The 15,628-nt window shown below is 30.9% G+C and overlaps 1 protein-coding gene across 1 annotated transcript; it reads right to left on the reverse strand.

Annotated features, from left to right (window-relative positions):
- Positions 1–4,736: 4,736 nt before the first annotated feature.
- LOC112771657 (protein arginine N-methyltransferase 1.5) lies at positions 4,737–12,733 on the reverse strand. Its single transcript, XM_025816450.2, has 23 exons — positions 12,193–12,733; positions 11,178–11,295; positions 10,732–10,841; positions 10,215–10,304; positions 10,039–10,104; positions 9,778–9,857; positions 9,597–9,672; positions 9,412–9,498; positions 9,175–9,250; positions 8,710–8,801; positions 8,588–8,623; positions 8,394–8,462; positions 8,101–8,169; positions 7,947–8,000; positions 7,750–7,824; positions 6,962–7,054; positions 6,783–6,886; positions 6,218–6,266; positions 6,047–6,133; positions 5,825–5,930; positions 5,542–5,629; positions 5,137–5,230; positions 4,737–5,017 (listed from the first exon to the last, which is right to left on the reverse strand). Exons 1-23 carry the CDS (start codon positions 12,328–12,330, stop codon positions 4,934–4,936), a joined length of 1,941 nt encoding a protein of 646 aa, XP_025672235.1. The 5' UTR covers positions 12,331–12,733; the 3' UTR covers positions 4,737–4,933.
- Between the last annotated feature and the right edge of the window lie 2,895 nt (positions 12,734–15,628).

Raw genomic sequence — 15,628 nt, forward strand, 5'->3', positions numbered from 1 at the left:
TGTTTGATCATTTAAAGGTCCTTTCTTCCTCCTTTCTAGTTGGTTGTTTGTCCGTCCTCTGTGCTTCGCGGAGCTCTTCGATTTCCATCTGTCCTGCAGCCCTTTCTCGGAACTCCTCCAATGATTTGGGTTTGGTTATTGCAATTGTTTCTCGAAACTTGCCAGGTCGGAGGTCGGTTTTGAGCGCATGTAGATGGACGGCGGGGTCTAAGTCCGGGATCTCCATGGTGGCTTCGGCAAATCGGGTTAGGTAGTCTTTTAAGCTCTTAAGTTGTCCTTGTTTGATTGTGCCGAGGTAATCTAATCCGTCCACGTATATCCTCGATGCGGCGAAGTAGTCAATGAAGGACCTTGCTAGTTCTTTAAAGGAGGAAATGGTACCTGCAGATAATTTAGAGAACTACAGTAAAACAGCACCATCGAGGTAAGTTGGAAAAGCTCTGCAAAGTATGGGCTCATTATTAGCGCCGTTAAAAACATCATGGATTGAAATTTTTTAATATGAGCCCGGGGGTCATTAATCCCCTTGTATGGCTCTAATGACGTAGGTAACACAAAATTCTTTGGCATCTGAAAGTTGGTGATCTCTTCTGAAAAGGGGTTGTCTAACGTCAGTTTCTCCTTTGGTGGGGTGATGTTCAGAGGATCCGTGTTTCCCGAAGCTGAGCTTTTGGAATTACCCTCCTCGTTTTTCCCAGCATTATTATGGGTGGTGAGCTCGGCTATCCTTCGGACCTCTGCCTGGAGTTCTGCTATCTGAGCCAGAAGTTCGGCTTGGGTGTGGTGAGGAACTCCATTACTGGCCATATCGGAAGATCGGAGGCCCTGCGAAAAGAAAGGATACAGAACTGGGTAGGAGAAATAGTGGGGTTAGATTAAATTCCGGCCCCACGGTGGGCGCCAAATATTCCGTCCTTATGTTGCCGAGGTATAGCGACTCCCTCTGTCAACAGCTATGTTCAAGTGGAAGAGGTATACGTCGGCTGAGTTGGAACACCACGGCGGGAGCACCTACAAAAAGTACTCCGACGCAAGTAAGAATGTGAGTTATGAGAGAATAAGAGAAATAAATCAGAGTGAGTTCTGTGACCTATTTTACTCCGTGATTGTCTATTTGTTTATATAGGCGTCAGAAACTGTTTAATTGGAACTTTTTTAGGGATTCTCCGTATTTATCGAGGTTATCCTTGTTGATAACATTAGCTTTGTCAGTTGGGATTCTGAGCTTTGCATAACTCTCCTGGATTTGGCAGGTTTGTTACTATTTGATTCTGCTTGCCAAAATATACTCTGTTGACCGAGGTTTTACGCTACGTATCAATATTCTTTTTAAGAACCTATATATAAGTTTATCAGAAACAAAATTACAAAAAATTATTTAATGCTTTATTTTCTTTAAAAAACTATTAAGTCTACCCCAACACTTTTGACAGACATATTTCTCTTTATCAAATTTTAATTGATTCCAAACATTATTTATACTAAAAAGTTTTCAGTAATCATAAGAAAATCTTTAATATTTTTCTTTGCAATATCTCTACTACTACACAAGATTTGTTTTGGTCTGCTTGTTATATTATTTAATGGCATTAGTGCACTTCTTCAGACTTCCAAATAAAAACAAAGCGTTATTAACAATTTTTTTGGTTTGACAAAGATATCGACCTGTTAGTTAAAGGATCACGTGAATAATAATAATAATAATAATAATAATAATAATAATAATAATAATAATAATAGTAATTAAAGGAACAATTTTTAACATGCACGATTGCCCTTTTTTTTAATGAGTAAAATAATAAATAAATTTCTTAAGAATTTACATTTCGAACATATTAGTTTTTAAAACAAAATACTAATATAAGTCTTTTACGATAATAAACATGAATAAGTTAGTTTAAATTAAGACTTTCTATCTTAATTATAGAGATTAATTTAAAAATAGTATATCCATATATTTACTATCTTAGAGAATTTTATTGATATTTTTTTCTTTAGAAATTAAACTATCCAAAATATAAATTCTCACAAATTTTTTTATCACTTTACTCTTTTTTAATATTTATCCATAAATTTGATTGTTTGGCTCCATGGAAGTTTATATGAAATTAGATACTTCTTTCCTTCAGTAACCCTATTGTCGGTAGCAAAATCAAGTTCTAGTGCAAATTGAAGTTATATTATGTTTTATAATGGTTGTTCCCAGTTATTGTCCAAGTTATTACTTGTTTATTGTGATCTTCATTTGAATGAGGGGTTTCATTATCAATTTTGCCATCCCTAATTATCATTATCAACAATAATATTATTATTTTTTTTCAAGTAAAATAACATTTGTTAATGTATTAGACAAATAAAATTATCCAAAAAATACTAATAGTGGAAATGTAGAGTGATATAATATATTGATCATAATTGTCCTGACAAAAAACAATAAACATAACACCATGGGCATGATAATTAGGCGGCTCCTTTTTATTTATTGTTTTATTTTATTCATTTGTTTATTTGTAAAATAGGTGTAAAGTGTGTAACAGGAGATAGTTTTGCCAGCTGAGATTTTAGGTAATGTTCTGCCGAATAGAGAACAGCACACAAGCTATCATTTTCCCTGGTCTTGTCTCTTTGATTATTACATCTCATGTAACAATAATAACTTGCTATTGTGATGATATGATAATAATTCTATAACTATCCCAAAACATTGGTGTTAGGGGCCCCACCTACGTAGAGAATAGATGTATATATTTGTTTCTCTTGTTATATTTTGTTTGTTCCACACTAAAATATAAATTATTTTTTTGAGTTTGAAATTAAAAAATTTATTTTATTAAACTTAACATATAATAATAATTATGTTATTAAATTTGATCTAGTATCGAAATAAAAATAAATTAAATAAATAACTCAATTCAATATAAAAAATTATAAACAGTAATAAGTTTTGTGCCATAACCAATAAATTAAATTCTAAAAATTTAAGCTTAATTTTTCAAATATAAATAAAATTAGCAGTGAGATTTCTTCAAAAATTAGTTGAAATAAAAATATATTATCTATCTAGCTATTAATATTCTTTATTTTAAAATTATGCAGTACTTGTTTATTTTAACACTTGAATGATCTTGTTTATAAAAAACTATTTTGGTTAAAAAACTTTTTTATGACATAAATATTGTAACACTTGAAGTGTATAATTGAGTGAAAGATAATGAATATTTGATTAATTATTTAAGAAACTATATACAACAAGGAAAAAAGATTAGAACCAATTTTTTTTATCAATCAACAATTAGTCAATATTTTTTTCTTTAAATCTTTCTTTCTCTTCCTCTAAATCAATTCAAACTCTTAATCCTTACTTGTTTATTATTTTGTTCGTTGATTGTTGCTTTATAAAAATTGATTCTCTAACAAAACCGTAAAAAAGTTGATATTTAATCATGTTCAAAAACAAAATTATAAATTAAATTTTCATAATTTTAGAATATACTTTTCAATATACATTATGACAAGAAATATAACATTGTGTATAAAATATTTAAACATTTTATTTTATTTTAAAACATTTAAACATAAACACAAAAAATAAAAAATTTGTATCTATCACACATGTATATATACTAACTAGTTAATATAAAAACCTAAATGAAATAAATAAATAAATAATATAAAAATATTAATTAAAACATAAATCATAACATTTCATTATTAATTTTATTATAAAATATATATTTTAATTGTAGCTTCTCTCTCTTCCCAACATTGCTAATATGTCCCAATATAAATGGAATAGAGTAAAAATTATTTGCTCTGCGAACATCTAAAATATTCTCGTGAAATGTCCTCAGGTCGGGTCAGGTCTATCCGAACTCAAACCAAATATGGCGTTGAGTAAAAATTTAAAAAAAAATATGAATCCAGTTAAATATGCTCAGGTTCAATCTGATTTTCAAGTCGTGTTGAGTCTCGAACACTTCATTACCCTTTAACCCAACTCTTTATAATCCCACTCAAAATATTTTCACTCATTCCACCACTCTACTAGGTAGTGCGAGTCCTGAGCTGACCCTAATTCCCACCCGAAGCATATTAAAATAATTTCATTTTGACTTTTATATACAGTGTCGTTTTTGGTCAGATTTGGGTCATGCCTTAGATAAATTTGATCCGACTCAAAATCATATTTTATAACTAATATTTAATAATAAAATATTACATTTTATGTTTTAATTAATATTTTATTATATAATGCTATTTTTATTTCATAATAATTTAATTTAAATTAATGTTATATATCACATTTACCTATAAAGAAAATTAATATCTTGATGCAGAAACCAACTTTTGAAAATACAAAACTCATTGTGTTCAGTCATAAATAAATTCATCTTACATTTTCTTGAATATTGTGATAGAAATAATAATTTACACAAATGTAGATTGTTTTGAAAGAATGCTAGAGAACTAATAAAATTTATTATTTTTTTACCAGTATTTAACAATTAACGTTTAAAAATATTGACTAAAATATATTATTAAATTATTAGACTAGAAATATTAAACTGATAGTTAAAAATAATGAACAAAAACAATAAATTTCCTATAGCATTTCTCATTGTTTTTTATAGACTACGATTTCTCTTTGCAGATTTTATCAGTCCTAAACACCCCACAGAACAAGAACATGTGGCTATTATATGAATGCTATAAACTGATTACATTTGATGCATGCATTAAGGAGAATAATCTCTATATTTTTTTCCCAGTAAACTCGACATCTGTTTGTACAACACAATTTCCTAATATGTATGAAAATGGACGGATCCACTAAGATCCAACGAAAAACAGTTTGTATTGTGATTGAAGTTAAGATCTTGAAATATCAAATCACCTACAAAAGCATGTATATATTCAGGTTAGGTTAAAGCCCCTAAAGGCCAACCCAATATGAGCGTCCATTAGTGTTGTGAATTGGAGAACTAGTTGGGGATGTAACACTCCACTCGTACCAAACCTGTCGCATTCAATAAGGGCACCAAGGTCAGAATAATACAGAAAAAAAAAATGGAAATGGAGATATTAGGGTGAAAACTGAAAATAAAAGATGAAGTAACAAAATAATAAAGAATCCACCTTCGTTGGACCACAACAACGCCAAAAATGTACATCAAGGTTTGAACCCGGACTCAAACAAATAGGGGTCCTTAGTGGGAAAAATATTGCAAACCTGTGTATAAAATCAAACAAGACTCAAACATGAGAAATTGGCTTAAACAAAAGGAAAAGATTTTTCACATTCTTAAGATGTGTTTGGTTTGTGTTTTTATTTCTATTTTTATTTTCAGTATTTTCTATTTTCAGAATTTTGTGATAAACAGTAAAAACAATAAAATCTTGTTTTGTTTTCACCTCATGCTTTCTCTTTTTTCTCCATAAAATTCTGAATACAGAAAATAAAAATACACCTCATAAACTTTCCTTTAAAGCTACTCCAAACTTGTTTGAAAAATAGAATACACAGGAAATAAACATCAATACCAACTGAACATGTTTGGAGTTGCCGTTGAAGGTTCAATTCCAAGATGCACATCCTTGTAAAGAGTAGCATCAAAATATCCAGCAAATCCTATCATGAAGATGAACAAAATATTAGTGTCCATAATTGTTGCTGAACAATGATGTCATTACTATTCTTTTATTTACGAAATTTGAAATAGGAAAGACTCACAAGTTTACTAAATATTTTGAAAGAAAAATCAAATCTGGATAAATGATTTACTACAAAACTCATTCACTCTGATAATGAATACACACCACATACCATGTACCATTGCTGACCCAGTGTCATTAGGTATCACAAACTGCAGCTTTTTATAGCGCTGATTGCTTTCTTTATCAGAGAGTTTTGGATGAGTGAAGGTAAAAACCTGCACAGATTAAATCGAAATCAACAAAATGAGTAGAACTTATTAATGATAAATTCATGAGACAGGCAATTATTAATAAATAAATTGATAAACTAACTGCGAGAAAAGATACTCACTGGTTGAGTTGGTGCGAGTCTTGCTACATTGTGTATTTTCACAACATAAGCAGTCTCAAAATGTACAAGGTCTTTATGTGCCTTAATCTGAAATACAACCACAAACATAAACTCAACATACAAAATCTATATGAAGATATGAATAATTTCTTTTAGCAAAAGTATGCATACATCATTATGTAACTTTGAGGCTGTCACTGGTTGTAGGAAACTTGTGTACCTGAAGGCAGTAGCAGTTAACAATGATTGGTTAAAAAATAATAATAAATAAATAAGTTTAAAATACAAAAAATTCTCAACCATTAATGAATCACTGGAAGCACTCAATTTCGTTAATCAATTCACACAAGTGAATCTCAGTGGATATTTTCAACTAAAAATTTAAGTCCTCAATGCTGTCTACCTAATGTTGATGAGAATGAGATGAAGAAAATTTGTTGCAAATTTGTAAACTTAAATAAATTCATGGTGGTGAAATGTTCCAAGAAAAATCCCAGGGTGCTGCAACAGTCATTGTTAGGCAAGAAAGCAACTGTCAGAGGAACCACTGTGCAAGATAGATAAAGAATTCTTAAACTATGTGACCAGCAAAAGACCAACCAATTAATATGCAGCATCTTTAGCTCATACACACTAGCTGCTGGGAACAAAGAATACTTCACTTCAAAATTAAATAACCCCAAAAGAAAAATGGAACAGATATGTCTACACAAAACATATGAAGGAATTTACTTACGAAGATGGTATTGATATGCCATCTTCCTTCAGGAAGCGCTGAGCTCCATCAAGGCACTCAGGTGAGAGTTCATTGTCACCAAAAGAACCTAGCAATTCACTAACCTAGATTCAGCACAAAAGCGGTCAGGCACTAGATTGCAAACAAAAGGAATTGACGAAGTGAGCAAAGAAATTTACCAATATATCTGCTTTTTCAGGGGCATTCCAGTGGCGCATGTCACTTGAAACTATGGTAACAGAATCCTCCCAGCCCTCTAACTTAACTAACGCCTGTTCCAACAAATGTGTCATGTCTGAGATAATAGTAAGAAAAATGTAACATTCATAAGACAGTAGTAGAGATTGGAATATTATGCAATATTCTTTCTTTTCTTTTCATAAAAATGGAAAATACAAGGAGCAGAAGAAAGGAAGTCTATGCATTTGAGCACTGAAAAAGAAGACGGGAACTTCAAAAATTAAAAAATAAAATAGAAGATACGAGAACAAGATATTCTATTGTCAAAAGCAATTTAAACATGTCAGTAATAGTGTAGTAAAGGGATTAGCAGTTACTGCTGTTGTTGAGTGTTTATAACATGTTACGATCTATCAGCCAAAAGAGGCCATTTCAAGGAGAACAGTGATCAAACCCTAACCAAATGTTTTAACTAAACGGCAAAGGCACATGAACAAAACTCATTATATATATATATATATATATATATATAAAAGTTAATTAGAACAAAACAAAGTCCACCACAAAGAAACTTTTAGCACAAGATTAAAGAATGTAAAAATTGTTAACTGCATACAAAATACAAAATTAACATGATGCATGTAACATCACATCGTAATGGCAATACTGCCATCAAAATTCAGATAAACCAATGTATTTAAAAATTTTGATACTTCTTGTAATATACAAATAACATCATAATGGCCTAGAACTGTGCAAGGATAAATATGTAAGATCAAAAACTAACATGGAGAGTGACAACTGCATTTGGATTCTTTTCGACAGCAAAAACTTTTAGCTTCCGCCCAGTTTCCTCAGCAGCCTACACAAGAATGCAAAGAATCAATTGAAAGAATAAGAAATACACCCACATTTGCATTTAACAAAAACCAAATGTAGTGAATAGCGAACCAAACATAAATCAATTAGGGTACAAAATTACACCTGTAACGATGCACGCACAAGAGGCCCTCGCCCCGCACCAACAACCATCAATACCTAGTCACAGCAGCAAAACAACTTCATGTTTATAATGGCCAAGAGATAGCAATTGAAGATAAAGACATCGTCATGAATAAAACATTGAACTAAATCTTACTGTAGTTTTTGTAAATGCCTCTTCATCGGGAACCCTGTCCAGCAAAGCTTTAGATACAGCTCTTTGATACTGTAGAAAAGGTAATGGTCAGAATACAACTATGCCCCTAAAAGACAAACACAGCTGCAGCTATGCGTCACAACCTAAGATTCAGATCTTGAACACAATGTCACGTTATAGTAAAGCCTTCAAAGTTTGGGAAAAAGCCCAATATCGTGATCCAACCAGGAACATTGCAGGAAAAATATATTTAAATGGATGCACTAAGTTGAAAACATTTTCCATTTCCATACCTGGATGTATTTCATTGCGTCTTTCTCAAAAGTCTCATAGGTCTGAGCCTCTAAATTATCCATCAGAGGCTGCAAAAAAATTGGTTAAAAAAAATTAAATCCATTATCAGAGAAGGTGCGGAGGAACCTTGCAGCAATAATAAGAAACTTAGTAAAATAATTGAGCAGCAAGAAATAGCATGAATAATACTTACTTGCAAAGGTGACTGTAAAAAATCCCTGTAACCAAGCTGGCATAAGATGCTGAGAGGGTCAAGCGAAAGATAATAGCATATAATGCAATGCCTATCCCTTCAAAACATGTAAAAGTAGATACCTCAAAACGTTCTTGCTCAGGCAGGGGGTCCATCTTTTGGTACAGATATCCAACATAGTCTAGATATGGCCGCAAGGCATGTCTTTGCAAACCTGTAGTTCAACCCCACAAAAAAATGAGTATAAATCTCAAAAGGTAAACTTCAGGCCAAAAACCAGGGATACAAAAGTTGTGAAAACAGCACAGCACAAGATTACAACTTTTCCTTTATATACATACAAGCATTAGAAGCACACACAGAAACAGGAAGACAAGGGATGTAAGAGTACAACATATATAAATGATAGCTCTCTTGAAGCCTAACTGCTAAACTAACAGTCGGAAAAGTCAATTAAAAGAACAAGAGAGAAAAGCTGCTCAGAAGCAATATAAGTAGTTAAACATCTACAAATTTTATTAACAGGAAAAGTAAAATGCAATTATATCTTGAAAAATAGCATGTGCATAAAAAATAAAGGAACTTACCTTCATCAGAATGATTCTGAGAAGCATCTGCAGCTACATTTGCTTGTGGGTGAACTGATTTTCCAGATATGATGATCTAGACAGATGTACAAAATCGGTATATTTAAAAGGAAACTAATATTCAAATTTACGAAATTGTGAACATGTGATCAACTGAGCAGCAATACAGGTTCTAAGACTTAATTTCCAGTTAATTCATATTTATCGAAAACCAATATTCAGATTTGAATGGTTTACCTGTATAGAATGGTTAAAAAAACCAGTAACTAATCTCTGATGGCGTTTTGAGAGACAGGGATAACCACGGGCATTAGTTAAAAAGGCCTGAAAAAACAGGTAAATCCATTATGCATTTAGACAAGAATGAGCAAAACCAAACTTGATGCTTGAATTATCCGTTAAAAGCCAGAAAATGTCCCTACCTCAGTATTTATTATAGCAGCTCTAACAGACTCCCCAAACCAACGTCCCAGTGAATTTGCTGAAGGCAGAGTACCTCTGATGAACAAGAACAATCATACATTCAGCATATAAATAATGCATAAGTGCAATTCTAAAGTAAAAAATATAATGAATCAAAGGAATGCAGTTTAGAATACTCACAGAATATCCAGTGCAACTGACAATAGACTATGATGCTCACATAGTAGACGAAATGAATTCCAGGTCTCCCAGGAGTCAACCTAAAGAAAATCAAGATTATCGGGCCCTAAAATTAAATTTGCCATAATAAATATCATCACTACGTAAAGCTTATATGCACATTGAAACAAAAGGAGTACATGGTACAATATATGACTTCAAACCCAGCCACACATTGATGAACATGAGACCTTCACAGCATCATTTAATCATATTACTCACCAAAGTATCATTCTTTCCATCGGCAGAGTCATCGTCAGGCTTCACCAACGGAATCCTAAGCCACAACTGTATTACAAAAAAGAAAGAACTGAAAAAAATGTGAGAATGGTAAAAAATTAACATAAAGAAGAGTAAGGCTAATGAATTGGACATAGAGCTTGAACTTAGAATAGCACCTGCATATTGCTTAGGCCCTGTAAAATTTGATTTACACACCTAGCATAATTGCCACAAGATGTTCCCTTTGGGGCTGGAAGTAAGCAAGCCTGCACAACATTAAAAAAATAATAATAAATAATAAATCATTTTTTGGCAACTAGAAGCCTAAGTGTGACAAAACATCATGAGATGCAGATAACTTCAAAACTAAAATTAAAATCAGATAGAATCCCCTGCTACACATACAAGGTAACTTCTTTGTTGTTTTAAGCACACCAGGAGAAGTGCCAAAGTTAACAGTCCCAGTATAGGGTACTTCACCATAATATCTAAATAAAAATATATAATAAATAACTGGCCAGTCTGATTTATAGTATACTAAATCCAGTGTCCAATAAATATGTTGAAAAGAGAAATGAATATTTAATTTTAATAATTCAAGCATAATAATAAGTTTTGAATTGATTCAACATCAAGGAACACAATTACACACAAATTTCAAATTTCTTGCAATACGGATGCACCAAAGCATACTTGTAAAGAGAGATGAGAAGCCCAAGCTATTTCTTGCTTGAGAGTGGTCTCAGAATCCATCCTAATGGTTTCATCTTCTGAATCCAAATCTATCCACGAGCTAATTTTTCCTGAAAATTTGCAATTACATATTGAGAAGCTTCATGAGTCGTGAATCCAACAGTTTAGAAGCTTCATTACCAAAATAAATATATAAATAGCTTATTTACTATGCATAAAATAATATTTAATATAGAATAACACACACAAAAACCTAATAATTGCAACAAACATTACTAAAAATTATATCATAAAATATTAATAAGTGTGAGTTGTACCAGTCTAAAAATTAAAAGAAATATAAGCCATAATCCAATCAGATTTTAAACACCACAGACCAATTCAAACAGCTTTCCAAACCACTTGTAAGGATAAGGAATGCCTGTAAGAATAAATAGAACTCATACCAACAACATGACTGCTCCACTGGGATGGACTCATGACCAGGTCTGACCCAGCAAATGGTAGAACACCAGACCCTGCACTACCCTTTTGAACTAAACTTGGCCGATAAGCAGGATCCATCTGAATTGCACCATTAAAATCATATAAGTCCAAAGCACACTAAGAAACTAGATGTGTCAGCACCAGAACACAAATTATATAATAAAAATCCATCAATTAAAAATTAGACTTTACAGACTCCATTTGTCATTTGCAAGATAAATATCAATTTAGCAGATAAAAACAAACAAATGAAGCTTCAATGGAAGGGAAGGATTTCATCAGAGAGCTTTATTACATACTTAAATATTATGTGTCTCTAATGTAGTCTAACAAGCTCTTCAAGCGAAACCAAGTTGAAACGGCTTCCAAAATAAACCATTAGACAAAGTTTCTTTTGGTAAGCATACTGACCAGTCACATATGAAATGGCAGCATCAAGCCGCTATATAACTGGCTAATTGGCTACCGTAGGAAACACATCCAACACAATGCAAGTCCACTACTAGTCTTCGAAAAGCTTAAGACACTAATCGTTTTCTTCGAGTAACTCATATAACTAGGAAATCAATGAACTGAACATAGTTTCATGAAACCATTGCTTAATCAGCTTTCAATTACAATATCAGCTAAGATTCTTAATCAACTAAGTTTGGCAACAAATTTTTCAACCACGCCAACCATTTCTTCGCGTTTATAAAATCGTATTGGTAAAATGTAGCTCAAGAAACCCATTCAATGAAACTCCAGAAGCTTCCAATAGAACAAGCAATGTTTCATCGTAAAAGGCCCCACTGAACAATATTTCACTATAGGTGAGCTTACTGACCAATCACACACAGAAAATGCGCGCAACTAAAAGTTGCACAGTGTGAGTGGCTAATTGGCCACCGTAAAAACCTAACCAATTCAAAAATGCACCCTAAAACTAAGTTAGTTGGAGTTAGTTACAGTTAGTTAGTTAGTTAGGAGACGAACCAGAGGGGCAATAACGAAATCGAAGCCACCGGACGAGAGATTGAAAGCGAGGACGTGTGGCATGTCATCGTTGAAGTCCGTTTCGACGCCACAATAGCGTGACTCGCTCTTGTCACCTTGCCTTTCTCCGAGAGGCATTTTCGCTGAGCTACCTTTGCTTGGTTTCAGAGAGAGAAATGTGTGTATGAGAATAGCTGTTTCAGAAGAATGAGTAATACTATTTCTGAGCAACAGTGAAGAGCTATGAAGGAAGAATCATTGTTGAGTCAAGGAAGAAGGGGTTTTGGTAGGGTTTTTGTAGGAAGCTGAAAATGAGCGAAAGCACCACCATCAATGCCAACGCCCCATTAGGGTTCTGATTCCTGGTTTGGGCTTTGGGCTTCACTCGTGTGGGCTAATGAACTTTTCCTTTGCTATTTTTTAATTTATGGACAAACTATCAAAAATACACTTTAATAATTTTGTCACAAATAGAAATGTATTTAAATTTTGTTATTAATAAAAATATTTTTAATTAATTTAAAAATTTGACAGAAATATTCTAAAAAAATATTATCTTTTTTTTAAGTAAAAAATAATTTTTATATGTAACAAACTGTTTATGTATTTGATTCAAAATTTTATAGAAATATTTAGATAATTATTTAAAAAATATACACAAAAATTGAATAAAAAATTAAAATTTCAATATTTTTTTATTTTTTAAAAGTATTATTGGTTGTTGACAAAAAAATCACAAAATATATATATAGCAAAAAATTACTAAATTTTAAGGATAAAAATATCTCATTTTTCTAATCATACTTGTAAAAAAAATCGCATCAAAATTTAATTTCTAAAGTATTTTTTGAGAATACATATTTAATGTTGGACATTTTTGTCGCGTTTTAAAATTATTTGAGGGCATTTTTTTCGATAACAAAATTCGAGTGCATTTTTTGTGATTTACCCTATTTTCTAATTGGTGATGCTAAAATATTTTTATAGCCAAGTTCAACCAAATTAACACAAGTTTAACAAAAAAATATGCACACATGTTATCATTTTTTCTTTTTTGTACTTTTTCAGCACATATTTTTGGTTGAAAAATACAAAAACTTATTGATATAGTATATAACACGTAAACTTTTTTTACATAACTAAAAATGTATCAATATAAAAATTTTACATATAATACAAAATTTTTACCTATAATACAGACATTTTTGCACATAGTATATAAATCTTTGCCACGAATATAATTTGTTGATATTTATCATGCGCTTCTGCTCATGTAATTTTAAGTTATTCTTCCTAAAATATATTTATTTGGTTGAATTTTATGTTAATACTTAGTTTATCATGTCCTTCTTCTATGAACTTCTCTAAAGTGATTTGACAAAAAATTACATCTGATTATATTTGTTAAAGAATGAATATAAAGTATAAAAATCAATGTCAAACAGTAGAATTATATGTCAAAGATGTAAAAAATTATATTTTTAGTAAAATCGTAGAAGTAAAATCTATAATTTCACAAGTCGATGTCAATCTGTATTGTAAACAGTGTTTAACGAATTAAGATGGAATATATGAACAATGAGTTGAAAAAAAATTAAAATGCTCTTGGTTTGCGTTTTTATTTTCTGTTTTTATTTTTTGTAATTTTTTTTATTTTGTAAAAAAAAGTAAAAACGGTGAGAACAATAAAATCTTGTTTTCTATTTTCACCTTTTATTTTTATTTTTATTTTTATAAATCTAAAAAACAAAAAATATTAAAAATAAAAATAAAAAATAATAACGCAAATCAAACATCCTCTTAGTTTTGAGTTGTTTTCAACTATTTTAAAGATTTATTTTTTATTCTTATTGCTTGTTTCCTAAATTATAATAAAATAACACTAAAATTCTATCAAGCGGTGAAAATGCATATAAATGGTGATGATAATAGTGATAGCAGGCATGAGAATTTTCATAACAGGTATTTTGGGATATAATTTTTTGATCTCTAATGTTCTTAAATTAAATGTGCTATCAGTTGTTGGAAAAACTATACATCCATCCTAAAAAATAGAAAGACAATAAAAAAAAGACAGCTTATTTCTCAGACAGCTTAATTTGCATGGACCAATATCGACCCCAAGCAGATTTGTGTATATTGATCTCACAAAATTTTTTCATAGGTTCCATAAACTACAAAAATTTCAAAAAACAAATAAGAATGATCTCATGCAATATAGTGTACGCATAAAGAGGAGTCTGGAATGTCATAATTGGATATAATTTTAATTCAATTCTACTTGAAAATAGGAACCTAAGATTACTTCTGTAATTAGTTAAACTTTTATTAGTTTGCAACAAATTAAGAAATTATGTAACTGATTTAAATTAAGAGAAAATTTTACTTTTTTTTTTTAATAGATGTTGAAATAACACTTTTATTTTTTTTATTTGTAAAATATATTCTCTTCTTTTTTATAATATTTAAAAATTCTTTTTTCTAATTTTAAAAAATAAATAAATAAAATTAAATTATATCGTAACATATTTTAGGTACACTGGGCTGAATTTTCTTTTTGACTTTATTCGTTGATATAGATGTAACATATCTAATATCTTGAGTGTTCTATGTGTAATTATTTTTTGGTGAATGCTATGGTGCCTATCACTTTATACTTAAGTTACTAAAAAAAAGTAAATAAATAATATTTAATAAATTTTACATGATTTATTTTTTATTTTAAATATTTTATTTTTTACTTTAAAAAAAAAGTTGGACAATTTAAACACCATAACAAAGACACTATAGAACTCACCTTATTTTTTACTCTATTTACTCAAGATGTACAATGAACTAATGACCCTGTAAACTGTGAAAGTTTTGTTTTAGGTAACAAAAAAAATAACTTGACGAGGATTTGGTGAGAAAGAATATTGCGATTTTTTGGGGCTTCTCAGATGAATTCTGATTTATTAGAATGATGAATTTACTTTACATTGGACACAAATTTTTTTGCTATCCAATCCCTCTAAAATAACATGTAAGTTACCCTTCATTATGTGTCACATTGTAATTGGTCATTGTCTTAACTATAGTTGGATTATTTTATAATTTATTATTCTTAAAATATCAAAGCTCTACTCCCGTTAATTGAAGCACATTCTACTCCTCCATTTTTTTTCATCACTTCATCACCTAGAGTCGGTCCTTCCAAGCACCGTCGCGTTCGTGACAAGAAGCGCTAACATCATCGCCATCTACTGCCCTCCCACACAACCTCTCTTTCTTTGGTGCATAATCCCTTAGTCACGTCGTTGAATTCCGTCGCCCATAACTTGTCCTTTCCAACATAGCCAGCGCCTCTTTTTGCCATGGATCACTACTTATCCATATAATTAATGGTTAATTTTGGTTATTAAATTTTTTATTAAAAAAACATATATTTATTTAATTA

Source organism: Arachis hypogaea, chromosome 18 (assembly GCF_003086295.3).
Source record: "Arachis hypogaea cultivar Tifrunner chromosome 18, arahy.Tifrunner.gnm2.J5K5, whole genome shotgun sequence".
Taxonomy (NCBI): domain Eukaryota; kingdom Viridiplantae; phylum Streptophyta; class Magnoliopsida; order Fabales; family Fabaceae; genus Arachis; species Arachis hypogaea.